The sequence below is a fragment of the Lotus japonicus genome, chromosome 3, assembly GCF_012489685.1.
Source record: "Lotus japonicus ecotype B-129 chromosome 3, LjGifu_v1.2".
Taxonomy (NCBI): Eukaryota; Viridiplantae; Streptophyta; class Magnoliopsida; order Fabales; family Fabaceae; genus Lotus; species Lotus japonicus.
The window spans coordinates 72519811-72537318 of NC_080043.1; the positions used below are offsets into that span (position 1 = coordinate 72519811).

The 17508-nt window shown below is 38.6% G+C and overlaps 2 protein-coding genes across 2 annotated transcripts; one reads left to right on the plus strand and one right to left on the minus strand.

Moving 5' to 3' along the window:
* The first annotated feature begins 11567 nt into the window (after positions 1–11567).
* Positions 11568–13133, plus strand: LOC130745715 (chaperone protein dnaJ 8, chloroplastic-like). The gene is made up of 3 exons (XM_057598083.1): positions 11568–12096; positions 12373–12441; positions 12772–13133. The coding sequence occupies exons 1-3, from the start codon at positions 11881–11883 to the stop codon at positions 12952–12954; spliced, it is 468 nt and encodes a 155-aa protein (XP_057454066.1). The 5' UTR covers positions 11568–11880; the 3' UTR covers positions 12955–13133.
* Positions 13134–15210: 2077 nt separating this feature from the next.
* LOC130745716 (uncharacterized) lies at positions 15211–17471 on the minus strand. The gene is made up of 2 exons (XM_057598084.1): positions 17218–17471; positions 15211–15509 (listed from the first exon to the last, which is right to left on the minus strand). The coding sequence occupies exons 1-2, from the start codon at positions 17384–17386 to the stop codon at positions 15418–15420; spliced, it is 261 nt and encodes an 86-aa protein (XP_057454067.1). The 5' UTR covers positions 17387–17471; the 3' UTR covers positions 15211–15417.
* Positions 17472–17508: the final 37 nt, after the last annotated feature.

A 17508-nucleotide genomic window follows, 5' to 3' on the forward strand; every position in this document is an offset into this window, starting at 1 on the left:
CCGATTTCCCGTCCCTCTCCCTCTTCAATCCCCCATCAAAACTTCACAACAATCCCCATCAAAACTTAACAGACCCAAACAATTTTAGGAAAAAATGCCTAAAGATTCGTAAATGCTAAAATGAAAAACGTTAAAAATGCTGCCAAAAGTTTGTTAACCACAAATGGGTATTTTCCTTCCTTCTTTTGAGTTGAGCCATGTTATGTGAACAAACCCAGAATCAACAGAATATGTGTTCTCACCAACTTGCAGGACCACTTCTTCAACCACCATTACCCTTCTCAAATCCACACTCTTCTTCCAAAAAATTAACCCTTGCCCCAAATAATTTTTTCCAGAAAATGGATTTTGTATAACACTTTCAAAGTTCCTGAACGTACGCACCACATTCCCAATCAAACACACAAGAGTCAAAAAAACAAATATTCAAATTTAATAACAAAAAGATCCCATAATTGATTCTATACAGCCTTTTTGCACTTCCTGCACCTCCGCACAACATTCTCCATAAAAAACACAAGAATCAAAATATAAATATTCAGAGTGGGGTTGGGGATGCGGAAGAAGATGAAGAGAAGGGGATGGGGCTGTTTAGGTTTAGATTCCAGATTTATTTTTTAGGATTATACTTAGTTAATTAATTAGTTTTATTTAATCTCTTATTTAGTGAGTTGGCAGCCCCAGTGACATTCTAGTGGTGAAAGAGTCAACGCGACGTCATTAATGAACGCCAAGTATGCTAACTCTGTTATTAATTGGATGTTCAATTAACAGATGGACGTAATTGTCACAAATTGATAATTCAAGGACTTAAATTGCTCGTTTTAAAAACTAGGGACCCAAATCGCACATACATGATACATTAGGGACGAAAAGTGCAATTAAGCCTTAAAAAAAAGAACTCATGACCTTTTTTTTAAATGATACTTAATTTTGTTTGAAAATATCTAAAAGAAAAAGTTAATTATAATATTTTTCTTCATTTACATGAAATGAAATTGAATTACTTATAAAGATTATCTATTTACCCTCTATCACGGGTATAATGGGGCTACTGATTAATGATTATGGTCCTCGAATTGAAGACTATCAGTTTTAAATACCATGTAATCTACGGAAACATAATGTCATATTAAAAAAAGTAATTTCATATTCAAACTTTACACTCTTTTTTTCTTTTTCTTTTTAACTATGGGTATATGCGAAAGAGAGTATATTAGCAACATATATTGAAGGTGAAAAATATTAACAAAATGCAAGTTACATATTTAAAGGGAAGAGAAAATAATTAAAATTTAAGAAATTTTGTAACTGTGAATATATGTGTGTTGGCCCAAGATATTTGGCCCAAAACGCATGAGGCAGTCGAAAATGGACCAAAGGAAAGAAAAAACGCCAAGTTAAAGAGGTAGTCGAATTCGACAAAGGAACATTGGTAACCGTTGCTACAAACACGGACACATTTAACACGTGCAGCATTGACTGAGTCAGTTTCTCACCACGATGGTTGATAAGCGGTTGAAGCAGTTGAAGAACACGATCTCCACCACTATGCAGGGAACTTCCGGGGCAAGCATCAGATCGTGGGGAGGAATCAGACCCACTAACCCATCCAAAAGGAAGAAAACCGCCAAGGACATGCGGAACATGAAGCTCTATAAATAGGAGAATCCAATTCAAAAAAGAGGTTCCCAACTCAGCTCTAAAAATCACTAAAAAAGCTCTCATGTCCGCATCAAAGAGACTCAACGAGCCTAACGTGATCATGTAGGAGTACGTTGACGAACCAGCCATTTACGATTCCTGCACTTAGATTTTCGAATTTGTTGTTGTTACTGCTTTTGTTGGATTTGTTGTCGAATTTATCAATTTGACTTTGTGTAAAGCTTTTCGATTAGTGAATTTTACCTTCAAGCATTTTTGATTGTCTTGCGTTTTGTCTTCGAATCTTTACTTTTTTTTATCCCTCGACACACGGCTGTCGAAAAACCCAATTTCACACGCGCTTTGGCAAGACGTTTTCCCAAAAGAACCCTTAATTCGCAAAATTCTTAAACTTTTTCCAGTCGAACTTGGAAGATGTTTGTTTACCAAATATCACGGTGATCGAATTCATACAGAATCACATTGTGTATCGTTTTGGATTGCCGGAGTCACTCACCACGGACCAAGGCACAGTGTTCGTTGGACGCAAAGTGACAGCCTTTGCAGAATCCTGGGGCATCAAGCTTCTAACCTGGACCCCCTACTATGCTCAGGCAAACGGCCAAGTAGAGGCTGCCAATAAAACTCTAATAAGCTTAATTAAAAAGCACGTGGGTCGAAAACCAAAAAGCTGACATGAGTCTTTAAGCCAAGTCCTGTGGGCTTACAGAAATTCACCAAGGGAAGCGACAGGAACAACACCTTTTCGACGGGCCTACGGCCAAGAAGCCGTGCTACCCGCAGAAGTATATTTGCAATCGTGCAGAATTCAAAGACAAGAAGAAATTCCAAGTGAAGTTTATTGGAATATGATGCTAGACGAATTAGTAAATCTCGACGAAGAAAGGATCTTGGCGCTAGACGTCTTAACGAGGCAAAAGGATCGCATAGCTAAAGCATACAAAAAGAAGGTTAGAAATCGATTTTTTGTCACAGGAGACTACGTATGGAAGGTTATTCTCCCAATGGATAAAAAAGATAGGGCCTACGGAAAATGGGCCCCCAATTGGGAAGGGCCATTTAAAGTCGAGAAAGTGCTACCTAATAATGCCTACGTGATTAAAGAATTAAGCAATCAACGTCAATGCGTTACGATAAATGGCAAGTACCTAAAAGCATACAAACCAATGTTGCATGAAATCAAAATCGAATAAAAGATAAGTGTCGAAATTGCCAAATTGGATTCATTAATCAAGAAGAACATTACAGATATGGCAAGATACAAAAGGAATTAAAAGCCTAGAACGGAAGACTGGCTTTATATCCGTCATATCTAGCTTGCATGGGTTCCAGTCGATCCACCAGCGCCGCCATCTGGCTCTAAAGTCGAGCCTTCTTTTGACGAGCAACTAGGTCTTCAAGGGAAACCGCAGATATCTCGACAGTTAGTCGAACGAGACCTTCCGAGTCTTGCTGGCCCAAGGAGGCTTGGAGAAAATTGAATTTCTCCTTCAACTCATCTATCTGATATTCCTGGAAGAACACCATCACTGAAAGCTCCCTGAATTCTTCAAACAGAGGTTTGGCTTCCAAGAGTAGCCCCCGAAACTCCTGAAGAGGGATCCTAACGCGTGCAACGATAGGCCTTTGGAGCAGTTGATCAATGAGCCCTAAAAGCTCATCAAGGAGGGAAGAAGATTCATACAGGTTTTGAAAAAGGTTATGTTGGAAAGCCACGTCTCTAATACAGCGAAGAATAAGTCTGCTATCCATAATCAAAGATGAAGGTTTTAGTAGCAGGAAGAAGATGAGAATGGAGAGAGGAGAAGTTACTGATGTGAAAAGGGTAAAAAAACGGCTTTATTTATAATAGGAATGTAACAAGTAGCCGCATTAATGCATGTCATGCAGTTGCCAAAGCGTTAACGAAACAAGGTAAGCCACGTCAGCCACTACCGTGAGTGGAGGAAGTTCTTCAGTCGTTGAATAAGAACGTGGTAAAAGAGCGTCATAAATTACTCTATTTTCCAAGGAGGTTTGGAAGATGGAAAGTTAGATTATATGCCAAGCTAAATGGTATGAAACTCAGAAATACTACGCAGGAAATATTTTAACAAGGTAATGAGAAATCGACAATAAAAATTCAATCAGAAGGTAAATCATGTCGATATCATCAATACGAAATTCATTGTCAAACAAAGTCATAAGGGTGGAGCATTACAACATCGGCAACAAAGGCCATACAAACACATGGCCACTACAAAGGCAATGAATAAAAAGTATGAGTCCTAAATCCTCGACTTGAAAGCTTCAAGTTGAACCCCGACAGCAGCAATCCTGGCATCCAAGCTTTGCTTCACACGTTGCTCCGCTGCAACCTCCTTAGAGAGTTGAGATGACGACAACATCACATTTGCACACTCAGCAGCTAGAGTGTTCAGCCGGGAATTCACAGCTGGACCTTCCTCGATCAGCATTGCTTTCTCCTTCTCGAGTCTTGCCATTTCCCTCTGAAGCTCATCCAGTCGAGCATCAACACTTGACAACTCAGCCATTATAAGAGTTTTCCTAGCAGTCAGCTTGAGAATTTCATCTTTTGCAGGCAAGAGCCCATTGGTGTTAGAAGCCACTTGTGCCTTTTTGGTCTTGATGAGCTGCTCCACGGTAGTGGCCTTGTCAAGTGTGGCCAAGAGGTCAACCAAGAAAGTCTGAAGCTCGACAAGAGCATCTGCCTGAACTTGGTCAAGTCGTTGGCCCAACAGGAAAGTAAGCAGCTCTTTGACGTCATGGCCTGGTTGAGGGTTGGCCCGGACACTGTCAATAAAACCGTCGTCGAAGATCAACCCCGTCAGCTTACTTAAGGCTCCTTCAATCTGGCCAGCATTAACTACCCCGCTAGATTGAGCAGTCTCAGTAGTTTCAGTTTGACGTGGCGGAGAATCGAGATCCAGAGTGCCATCAAAGAAGCTCTGAAAAGTAGCGAGTGGATCTTCGACCAAAAGGGCATTAAGCCTCTCACCGGAAGTGTGGGAAGAAGCGGCTGTCTTGGAAGAAGCTGAGCCTCCTTTGGCATGATGAGAAAGCAAAGCAACCCTAGCGTCCCGTTGAAGCTGCTGGGGAGAAGGTTCAGATTGTGTCGAGGCCAGAACATCAGCCTTTGGAGGAGGCATAACACCAATCGCCCGGTCAGGCTAAATGATTAGGGTCACTTGACCTTCGCCACTCTGTACTTCAACATGTGGCACATTTTCTTCACGAACGGGGGAAGACACGTTCTGAGTATCCTGTGGAGGAAAATTAGAAAGATTATCTCGACATTCTTTGGTATAATAAGGTTCGCAACCAGGATGCTGCCAAGCGATTGACTTCGAGTTAAAATAGAACGTCAACTTGTCCCACACAGGGTCCGACTCATTAGAGTCTAAACTCGAACTCGAGGATTCCAAACTGCTCAAAGAGCTAGACAGAACAACTGGTGGGGGATTAGAAGAAAACCATGTAGCTTGAGGCACAGCCATTTTAGACATGCCAACCCTCTGAAGAATAAAAGCGGAAATAGTTGAGATGTGAATCATAATGATTTACCTTAGGAGCAGGCTCTTTGAGAGGACTAGAACTCGTCGAACTCTTGGAGTGGCGAGAAGAGGAGCTGCCAGATTTATGACTAGACTTCTTCCTGGAGGTCTTCTTGGTCGAAGCCATCTCGACAGGAATAGGTGTAGTGTCGTGAAGAGGAGGGCTGGAAGCCTGCTGATCACCACCCTGATCATCACCTTGCTGAATCTCTTCATGTTGGCTAGCCGACTTGACCGGGGAAGGATTGCTCACAGCAGACCCACCAGCACCTTTGGTCCTTTTCTGGCTTGCAGAAGTGGTAGGCGTGGCCCCTCGTTTTCGACTCTGAAATAAAAGGCAAAAGGTCACAAAGGGTATATATCGAAGAAAGATTAAAGCTCCACAGTTTAGATATTACCTTGGGCACTTTGAGCTTATCGGCCAGAGTAACATCATCATCATCATCCTCAATCTCGATAGTAGCAGAAGTCACTCGGGGAGAGGCTTGAGGAGTTGGTCGAGGAATTGGCTCAGCTGCAAAAGAAAAGCAAAGAAAAGTTAAGCCATAAATATCGCAAAGATGCCAGGTCGAAATGATTACCTTGACCAATAAGCGTTCTTATCGATATGTGGTTGAAGATTTCGACCGGCACATGGAAAGGAAAATTCCATAAGTAACACTTAGTCCAGGTCACCCGCTTCCGAGGAGGCAATGCTCTATGATAAAAGTTCTTGATACTTATGTGGTCAACCCATTTAGGAAGGACCACTGGAAAGGCCAAAGCATACTTACAAGTAGGCAATGGTGGGAATTTAAAGCCCGTTTTTCGAGTAATGAAAGAAAGACCATCCTCATCAGAAGGAATGATCAATCGAGTTTTCTTGGCTTTAGATTCCCACATTTGCCTTAGAACTTGAGCTGCTTTGGCAACAGTCTCTTGAAGTCGAGGACCCGGAAAGTATACTACACCGAAGAATTGCTGGAAGGCGTTGATCTCAGACGTGTGCATACCTTTGGTCTTCTTAGGAGCTTGTTTCTGCAAAAGAAAAACATTCGTTATGCGCTGGAAACAATCTTCAATCGGGCATCGAAATGTCGCTCCAATAAGTAGACCACCAAGCTTTAAACGCCTTGGTGACATAAAAGGATGAAGCAAAGTTAAAAGGGCTAAGGCCAATCAGCTCCTCATTGTAGTATTTAATGGTAGTGTCGAAGGCACTACGTCTGGTGATGGCGCCAGGATAAAGGACAAGAGATTGGTCGAACAATGTGTTGGGCAAATCTTGACTCAGCCCAAATTGTCGAGAAACAAGCTGAGGATTATAGCCGCACAGAGTGGAGTCATTGCTGGAAAAATTGATAGTCAGCACCCTAGGGGATAGTATGGTTTGCTAGAGTTCGATCTGATGTTGAGAGAGGTCCTCTGAGCCAAGAAGGTTGGGGTAAGAATTCCTTAGCCACCGAGGGCCATAAGAAGGTTTGATATATGGTGCAAAACTAGAACGAAAGCGCCTCAGTTCAAAGAACATGGTGAAATACTTTTTGAAATCAGCTTCAAAAGTAGAAGCATCTTAAGGAGGGGTTAGGGTTTTAAGCCAGTGAGCGTCGATCCTTGTGTTGGACACCACAGAGAGAGGGTTCTTGGCTGAAAGAAACGACTCGAAAACCGCATTCATCCAAAGCTGAAGCAACCATAATGGACCGACTGCGTTCAGAGACACAACTTTGGGATCTCGAATATCGGCTATCGCTTCATTGATCATCTGATAAAGATTACCAAGCACAAGTCTAGCCATAGCAATTTTTCGACCCTCATGCAACAAGTTGGCCAAAGGAAGAAGTTTGGCTGGAATCCTCAAAGACTTGGTACAGAATACATAGGCAGAAAGCCAATACAAGAGAAACGCGACATGCTCAGCATCAGAAACTTCACCGTCTTCGACATAGTGATCCTTAATGAATTTACTGAAAGCTACGTTGTCTGTCGAAATGGCGATGGGTTTTGTTGGGGCAGCAGAGGAATGATAATCATCACCCACAACCCAAAGGCCAGTGATGACAGCAACGTCGAGAAGAGTGGGAGTGATCATGCCAAAAGGAACATGAAAGCTGTTGGTAGACCTTTCCCAAAAGAAAAGTGAGCTCAAGAGCATCGCAGGATTATAAGAGATCGGCGACCTCGACAACTGAATGAGGTCGAAAATCCCAGTGACTTTCCAGTGCCCAGACTTACTGGCCTCCACCCTGTCGAGCCATTTCAAATAGGCTCCATCACCAGCAGTTGGATTGGGCGGGGCAGACCTAAAAGTCCTCTTGGGATCTTTCAGAAAGGGCAAACGGTAGGAATGTCGAAATGCAAGAATAAGCTCCTCCGCACGAATACTGGGGTGAAATTGTTCGTAACCATCAGGAAGACTAGTAGGCCTATCCTTCTTCGCCTTCTTCAAAGGACCTAAAATGGCACGCAGGGTACCATTAACAGAGATAGGGATGAGTACCTGAGATTTCCAGATAGCCCCCTTCTCCGCCTCATACGGTGGGTCTGGAATAGGAACTCGTTTGACTTCGTTCATCTCAATAGCAGCGGCCAATGGAATGATGTTGTCAGAGTCGGAAGCCATGGAAACAATCAGAGAATATACCAGAGAGAAAGGAAGAAGCAGAAACTAGTCGATTGAAGATGATCGCAGGCAAAACCAGACGAAGCTTGGATGATTTAGAAATCGTAAAACTTGCAAAGAAGCAACAATGGCGTATTTATCGGCAAATGAAGAAACGGACGTGAAGCCGCATTACGTGATGGTGCATAAAAATTTGAAATCCAACGGTTATTTTATTATATAACCGCAGAACCCTAACATGTAGGCTAAAAAGGGGCCATGATTACCCTAGGGTAGAGACGGCGGATGGACAGACGAAGTCAGACGCTAAAGCTTCTGATTGGAGTAAAAGTCAGACGCAAGGATTTCTGATTGGACCTGAAGTCAGAAAGGCAGAAGTTGCAAACAACCGTCAGTTCCGTTCGAAATTCACGATCAAAAAATGCTTGATCCCTCCAAGGCCTGGTAGTCGAGAATCAACATTTTAGGGGGGCATCTGTTGGCCCAAGATATTTGGCCCAAAACACATGAGGCAGTCGAAAATGGACCAAAGGAAAGAAAAAACGCCAAGTTAAAGAGGTAGTCGAATTCGACAAAAGGACATTGGTAACCGTTGCTACAAACACGGGCACATTTAACACGTGCAGCATTGACTGAGTCAGTTTCTCACCACGATGGCTGATAAGCGGTTGAAGTAGTTGAAGAACACGATCTCCACCACTATGCAGGGAACTTCCGGGGCAAGCATCAGATTGTGGGGAGGAATCAGACCCACTAACTCATCCAAAAGGAAGAAAACCGCCAAGGACATGCGGAACATGAAGCTCTATAAATAGGAGAATCCAATTCAAAAAAAGGTTCCCAACTCAGCTCTAAAAATCACTAAAAAAACTCTAATGTTCGTATCAAAGAGACTCAACGAGCCTAACGTGATAATGGAGGAGTACGTTGACGAACCAGCCATTTACGATTCCTGCACTTAGATTTTCGAATTTGTTGTTGTTACTGCTTTTGTTGGATTTGTTGTCGAATTTATCAATTTGACTTTGTGTAAAGCTTTTCAATTAGTGAATTTTACCTTCAAGCATTTTTGATTGTCTTGCGTTTTGTCTTCGAATCTTTACTTCTTTTTATCCCTCGACACACGGCTGTCGAAAAACCCAATTTCACACGCGTTTTGGCAAGACGTTTTCCCAAAAGAACCCTTAATTCGCAAAATTCTTAAATTTTTTCCCGTCGAACTTGGAAGATGTTTGTTTACCAAATATCACGGTAAACAATGTGCATCGTGTTTTTTTATTTGAAGTTAGAAATTAAAAATTAAAAATTAAATACACCTAAAAGTTGATTCTGAAACGCAAATAAATATAGGCCCAGTTTGGAAGAGCTTATTTGAGCTTATCTGACAGCATAAGCTCTTATGTCAGTGTTTGGGAGGGCTTATGCAAACAGCTTATGACCTGCCATAAGCTATTTTCATAAGCTACTCAGGATAGCTTATGAAAAACAGCTTATGCTTATATACAGCTTATTTTTAATTTATTTCAATAAATTTTCAAAAATAGCTTATGAATAAGCGCTTATGTCATAAGCGCTTAAGACCATAAGTGCTTAATTAAGCTGTTTTTCCAAACGGGCCATAATCAGATTAAATTAATGACTGCAAAAATTAATATTCCTGGCGTTTTTTTTTTTGGACAGAGCTCCTGCAATTTGGACTCTGTCACGATCCAGTTAGCGCCATGTGTTGATCATCAGGACCCCTTATCCACACTCTGACTAGGACAATTCTCATCCGATTCACAATTTTACTTTTTCCCACACAAAAAGTACCACTCACGCCGCCTCAAAACTCGACACGTTGGAGGTGCTACCACCTCATTTTGTTGTTTCACTCACCATTACACTCTGCTTTTGGGGTCAAAATACTTGAATTGAATGGTTCCCTTATTTATTGTCCTTTGGCCTTAAAGTTCCACAATTTCACACTCCATCGCCCTTTCTGGTTTATTGCCTAATTTCTATGTTTATGTTTGTTTGGTATCATAATTGGATATTCTTGAAATAGGACATCCTGAGTAATGATGAAGAAGAGTGCTACTCCCTCCATTCCTGATCTTTTGTTGTTTAAGAGCATTTCCAATGATAGTATCTAATGTTAAATACATACTCATATAAGTATCTATTACCATTGGAGTACATATTCAATTCCAACATGGCAAAAATGAGTATGTGGAATAGATACTCCACACTAGACTTGAAAGGTGAGTTTGTATTTATTACAAGCACTTACAATTAATTAAAATGTAGATAAATAATAAAATATACAAATTTGATGTTGATGGTGGGATCCACTATAGAAACTTTTAAGAGTTGTTGGGTTGGAGTAAAAAGTTAGTAAAATGGGGTAGATGATGTGGCATCATTAAAAATTGAAAAAATGATGTGTAGATATTTTAGTGAGTATGATGGATGTAGATGCTCTAAGGTTATGCACATTGTTTAAGAGTGCAATCATTGATAAATTTGTTGACATAAACACCCCTATTTAATGTTGAGATAGAGTGAAGAGAGAGTGTGATAGTTATTGATTAAGAAACTTGTTATGATTTTGATTGGTAAAAATAAGAGGCAGTTGGTGAGAGATATAATAATAAATGAGGGTATACATAGAAAAAATTGAGAAAAAATGCATTGAGTTTGTAAAACAACAAAAAATTTGAAATTTAGGTCAAAAGTTAAAACAATAAAATATCAGGAACGGAAGGAGTAATAATTGTTTCTAAATGGATCTTATTAAATATCAAATCAAATCGAAGGTGTGACTCATATTTTTTTTCAGCAAAGTTTTATAACAAAGTTTTGCTTTCATAAATGAGGATAAAATTTACTAGTAGGTTGGTAGAGCGTCACTATATATCCAATCATGTATTCCTATTGAAAAAAAGTTAGTGTTGTTAGCTTTTTTATTTTTAATTTCTTTTTATTGATACAGTGTTGGTACTAACAAGATATTCGTTTAGGGGTGAATAAACTAGAGTCTTGTAAGAGTAATATCATAAAATTAAACTCTAAAAAAATATTTGTTACTGTATTAAAAAAGTTAACACCAACAACCATAAAAAAAAATTCAATGATGATATATAAAATTTTGTTGTAACAAATATACAAATGAAAGAAAAATTGAAGGGGTCAGATACTCCCACCGTTCCTATTTATCTGTCCAGGAAGATAAGGTTCACACAAATTAAAGAAAGGAAAGCAATTAATTGTGTTGATTTTTATAAAAGTATTATTTGTTTTCCTATATAACCCTTTATAATGTATTTTATCTTTCTTCATTTATTGTTTCTGTAAGGGCATTTCTTGGAAAAATATCAATTAATGCTCTCTTGAAACTCTAAGTGGACAGATATATAGGAACACAATTTTTTCTTCAAAGTGGACAGTTAATAAGGAAGAGGGAGAGAGAGTATTAAATTGCAGAGGGATATTCCACTCTCATTCCAATTGATACCAAGTAAAAGCCTCCAAGTCAAAGAACGAACCAATCCAAAGTAACAGTCATCCAATTCAGACCAAGTAAAACCTAAAAAATTAAAAAATAAGATAAGATTACCCCAATAATTTATATTTTTCCATCATGTTATTTCCTTATTTTTTTTCACGTTTCTTAGCACAAAAAGCGGTATTCCACGTCACGTTTGAGTCAATGGATAAGAACCCTAATAATACTGCCACTAAATTTTCTCCCTTTTCCACCACAAACCCTTCAATTTCATATTCTATATATATGTATAATCAATCCCTTTCCTCCCAAGTTAGCGTCTCCATTGATCAATTGAGCTTTCATTCATTCAAATTCAAATTTTATTTAAGAAAACAAAACTAACCCACTATTTAGGGTTCCGACAGATCCCCAATCAAATCAATTTGCCGTCTCAATTGATCCATCCTAAACAAAAAAAATCTCTCCTTTCTATCAAAGTTTGGTTATTTATAGCCAAAGATTTTCTGGGTCGTTGTGAATTTTTGTTGGGTATTTCTGATTTGGGAGATTTTGAAGCTTTGTTTGTTGCAATGGCTGCTGTGGCTGCTGGTATTGTTGGTGGTAATGGGTCATCTGGTTCTTGGATGCAGTTCAGGAACAAGGAGAGGAAGCAGGCTAAGGCTAACAGGGCAAGGGTTAGTTGTTCCTATTCTTCTTCTGTGATGGATCCTTATAAGACCTTGAAGATTCAACCTGGTGCCTCTGAAACTGAGGTCAGGAAGGCTTTCAGGCAGCTTGCTTTGCAGGTTTGATTCTCAATCTTGTTTTTTGAGGGCTTTTTAAATGTTTGATTAGATCAATTTAGTGTTTGATTGGAAATCTTTCTATTTTAAAATCAAAATCAATTTTGGGCTGAAGCTTCTGAGTATTGGAATTGATTTTAAGGATAAAGAAGGTGATCCAAACATGGTATTATTTGGTTTTGCAATTTTGATTGTTAATTGCTGGTGTTTGATTGTTGGGTTCTTATTAGGCTATTTTCTATAGAAATATTGATGAGTTTGTGTTCTATTGTGTTTCAGTATCATCCAGATGTATGCAGAGGGAGCAATTGTGGGGTGCAGTTTCATCTGATCAATGAGGCTTATGATGTGAGTTATTCTACCCCTTTAAATTTCAGTTGCATAGTCAATGAATTAGTATAATTATATTGCACTGCAGAGAATGGAAACAGAAAGCTGATATTTTATTTTGGGATTCTTGTGTGGGTTTGAATGATTGTAATTTTTTCACATGCCATGAGTATTGTGTGACAAAGAGTTTTAATTATGTGATCATCCCTCAACTAGCATAGTTCAAAAGAAATACAAGCAGTCTAATTTCACCCTTCTTGTGCTAAACTTTTTAGAATTATTTAGATTCTGTTCTGCCTATCAATACCATTACCTGATTGGAATTTTATTTGCTTATGTTCCACGCAGGTTGTGATGGCCAATTTGAGAGGAGAATCAAATGAGGCAGAAACGTATGGGGCGTATGAAGTAGTGACTGATGAACCGTTTAGGGGAATGCATGATCCAGATTATGACATGTGGGAAGAGTGGATGGGTTGGGAAGGAGCAGGAATCCGTGACTACACTTCTCATATCAATCCTTACATCTGAAGAAATGTTTATTAATTAACTAGTCTTTCAATCATTGTAATGCATTAGTTATAATGAGTTTGGACCTACTTGTCCCCATCCATAGTGGTTGGGGTTGTTTAATTTGTACATAGTTCAAGTGATGATTGTAAAGTCCCCGCTGCATAATTGAAGTTGAGGAGGTGACTAATTATTGTCAATATTTTAATCCAAATGAAAATATTCTCTCCAAAAAAGAAAAGAAATGAAATGAAAAGAAAAAGACATGAAAGCTTATTACATGGACAGTGTGCCCTACCTCTAATGTTTATCTCTATCCTAATCGAAATGGAAAGGGGATAGAGAAGTCAGAGAAGAGGCTAATATAAGGGCAACACTTGTAACATGTCAATCTTATGTATGCTTAACTTATAGTGAAGTGCCATGAAAGTACAAATTGTTTTCCCAATTGTGAATTTATCCCTTTCAAACGTTATCCAGTTCGTTTGAAATTTTGATTAATTTTTTTGTAAGCTTGGAATGTTTTCTTTGTATAGCTAGTCATGAAAAGAACAGTGATATCTGTCCCTAGTTTCTGTGTGGAGAACCTTAAACGATGAAAGGCTGTTTTCTTTTTCCGAAGAAAGGAGAAGAAAAAAAAAAACAGAGAGCAAACAGGAGAAGAAAAAAAAAAACAGAACAAACCTCTAAAAACTACAATATCTGATACGAGATTCACATAGCATCCACTAGCAGAAGCTGACTCATTCTCTTTAAGAGGTCTAGATTATATAATCAAGGGTTGATATTGTCTCCTACCAAACTTGGCTAAGCTGACTCATTCTCTTTAAGAGGTCTGACTATAATCAAGGGTTGATATTATCTCGCACCAAACTTGGCTAAAAGATCTGCACAGATATGATATTACCATCCCTTAGAATATGGATAATCTCAACTTGTCACACTTTACCCAACAAATCCTTTTTATGGGATACAAGGGCTGCATAGTTAATAGTTATGTCTATCAGGGATTAGTGGATTACTATCAACATGAGAAGAACTATATCTAAGGAGTCTAATTGGCAGACAACATTTCTTACTCCTAGCCCCCGGACAATGTTGAGTCCATTAACAATGGCTAACAATTCCATATTCAAAGTATTTGAATGCCAATACCTGCCAAATAAACCCTTCAACCACATACCACTAGAGTCTCTTAAACATCCTCCAAAACAAGCTTTCTGTGTTACGGCACACATTGTCGTCCACATGTGGAGCAGGAGGCACCCAGCTTACCAAATGAATCGGGCGAGCAATGCTCGGAGCTATTGCTGTTAAGACGTTTACGATCGTTCAACTATACAATGTAAGAGATGATCACCTCCCTCATAGCTACATCAAAATTAAAGGACTTTTTTTTTGGTCAATGGTCTGGTGCATTAACAAAATGCGCCAAAACATAAATGATTGAAGACCATTAAAAATTTATACTAAAAAAGTATGCAGATTCGCCAAATGAGTTCTCCAAAAAACCTAAATTCAATCAATCCCAAAAAAAGTCAACATGCCCCAATAGTGGCCTAATCCTAATGAACCCAATCGACTAAGCCCGTATACCCAAAATATTTGCACCCTATAATAGCTTTTGACCCAAAAAAAACTAAGGGGGATCACTTTTCACACACTCAGTTTTTACTATTCACACACCCTAATGGCCTAATCTCATATTTTTAGATTTTAATTTCATCGAAAATGGGCGTGTATAATATAAGGGGTGTGCTAAAAATAACTCCCAAAAGCTGACTCCCTAGTCAACATTTTCTCTATTTCTACTATAATAAACAATCTATATAATCTACACTCTTTCTCGTCCTTTCTCTCTATCACTCACTCTCTTTGTTCTTCTGTTGACTCTTCTCATTTTCTCATACAGACCAAACATAACCTAAAGGAGGTAAACGGATCAGAATGAGAAAGTGTGTACCACCAGAGATGTTTAGATAATATCATCATGGCTCTTTCAAGTTCTACCAGCTATCAGAACTTCTATATGTTCTAAAATAACAAAATATCATCAGTCCACTATATAGACTATTAAAATTCAATTTAAATTTTATATTTGCTGCAATCTTCTAATTATATGAGAACTTTAAACAAGTATGACAGAGGTAGAGTATGTTCTACAATGCATCAAAACTATCACCAATGCATATGCTCACATGAGAAACACATTGGGTGTGCAGAGTCACAGACAGATAAAATGAGAATCCTCCCTATTCACTTACCATGCTCCAAAACTTCAAATCACATATCTAACCAATTTTATTGTAAAGGGAAATTTTCTTCGGATGCTGTTCAAATCACATATCTAACCAATAGACTGGTTTAACAGTAGTCCAATGGAAAAGGGAAAATGGTGAAGGGACCTCTAACGAAAATATCTAATGCCTTTTAGTTTAGAGTGACAGGAAAACTATATGCTCTCAAAGAGAATGCTGTTGAAGATCATTTGGAAGGAGCAGGACTGGATGAGAGTCTTTGGCTCCTTGCTTTATCAGCTTTTTCCAAGTAATCTTGATGAGATTGGTGTTTGGTTCCTGCAAGGAAACAGAAGCTCAATGGATTAAGTAATTAAATGGAGGCACTGAAGTAGAGATATGTAAAAATTGTAAATGCTTATAAAAAAAAATGTATTTTCGAAGTCTATCTTTGTTTCTGGATCTCAAACGGCATACAATAACAGTAAGGGGGTGAAATGCATTTTGGCCAGGACAGTTCTATGTCATGCCATTGAACGCGGGTTAATATTGTAATATCCTGGGCATGAAGTTTTAGACAAATCCCTCATGCACTATTGCAATTAGGTTCTAATACTAGCTTTCTCAGGGAATTGAACTTTGTTTCTGCCTTTGGAAGCATTATATGAAATACAAATACTTGTCCTTCTTGATGTGTTGGAGTAGAGGACAAAATTCCAACACTGACATCCATACAACACATGCCAAACACTATTCATCAGGTGTCCTATAAAGAAGTTACTTTAAATTGATTATAACACTTAGCTGACACGCTTTGGACACTAAATATCCAAGATTACTTCTCTTTGGCTCTCAATTAATACACTCCCTACACACATGTATACATACATATGCATAAACAAATATAGGTATCCTATATTTTAAGCATTGTATATCGTTGTGTCCATCTTGGTCTCGTGTCGGTGTTCATGCTTCATAGGGAATATGGCTTGTTTGCCACTGCATGCAACCGTTGTTTGACTGACAAAGGATGTGTTTAGGTAAACAATTGAACTAAGAGTGTATGACTTATTCATAAGCTAAATTGAAAAGCTTATTGGAACAAAGCTCAAAATAGATTATAGGTATGTATAGGCGCTTATTCATAAGCTAATCTAAGCAGCTTATGAAAATATACTCAAAACAATTTGTGAGTAGGCCATAAGCTATTTACTTAAGTTCTCTCAAAAACTTGCAAAAACATTTATGTTATAAGATAAACTCGAATAAGCTCTTCTAAACAGGGCCAAATTATCATTGCCACCCAAAAAAGAAGGGTGTTAAAGGGAGAGAAGGGAACTAATGATATGCAATGCAAAGATTTTGTTCAGTCTGCTTCACCTACACATTTTCCTATCTTCTCTTTCCTCACAACAGGACTTAGACTTCCTTTGAAACCCAAGGAGAGAAAGAAAGAATGAAATTATGCGATCCCATCAAAGCCTCAACTTGAAAACTGGTGATGGTGTAACTGGCACTGCCAGAATTTCATTTAATCATGTACCCTAAACAGGGTGCTAATATCAAACCCCCTGCATAAATTTACAATGTTCCACTATATTATCAAAGGGGTTATTATACATCCGCATAGGTTTCACTTTTTCTTGGTATCTCTCTCTTCTCTTCCCATCAATCTCTTGGTGGAAGTGAAATTTGAGTTTCAACATACTATTGTCCTTATCAAAAGCCATTCTTGAACTAAGTTTATTAATTTCAATGTCTAAATTAAAGTAGCTGAAAACAGTTACATCTAGACCTAGAACATGTATATGATCATTCACATACATGCAATTGAGCAAGAGATCTGAAACACTCTGCAAAAAACAATAACAAGCTACACGCATATAATCAGTGAAAGAAGTAACCCATCAATGATTTCAGGGCAAAGTTCAAAACTTTCTCACTAATCTCAAATATAAATTCAAGGGGTATTCATAATAATTCTTCTAAAACAAAATCAGCAGCTATTTTTCAACAAAAAAGTGGAATTAAAAAAAAGGGTACCTACCTCGACTCATGAGGAACCATGGGACGGCAAAGACAGCAGTGATGAGAGTTAAGCCAATGAAAACATGCTTCTTGTCACCGCTATAGAGGTAGTGATCCAACTTTGCCCTGAATCCACCACCTCCTCCAACGTTGCCACCACCGCTTTTGGCTTTTGTGTCGCTGCTCATCTCTCCTTCACAGCTTTCTCTTACTTTTCCCACTTTACCTTTCTTCTACTTTGCCCGCTGCGAAATGCCCTAATCTTCCTTTACTTTTTTTTTCATTGAATAAATTTCTTTTTTTTGAACGT

What these genes read in the sequence shown, in the direction of transcription:
- LOC130745715 (XM_057598083.1), top strand. Translation starts at nt 11,881, where the DNA reads ATGGCTGCTGTGGCTGCTGGTATTGTTGGTGGTAATGGGTCATCTGGT. An exon ending in TCAGGCAGCTTGCTTTGCAG is followed by an intron (nt 12,097 to 12,372) that starts GTTTGATTCTCA and finishes ATTGTGTTTCAG; the next exon opens with TATCATCCAGATGTATGCAG. An exon ending in TGATCAATGAGGCTTATGAT is followed by an intron (nt 12,442 to 12,771) that starts GTGAGTTATTCT and finishes TGTTCCACGCAG; the next exon opens with GTTGTGATGGCCAATTTGAG.
- LOC130745716 (XM_057598084.1), bottom strand. Translation starts at nt 17,386, where the DNA reads ATGAGCAGCGACACAAAAGCCAAAAGCGGTGGTGGCAACGTTGGAGGA. An exon ending in ATGGTTCCTCATGAGTCGAG is followed by an intron (nt 15,510 to 17,217) that starts GTAGGTACCCTT and finishes GTTTCCTTGCAG; the next exon opens with GAACCAAACACCAATCTCAT.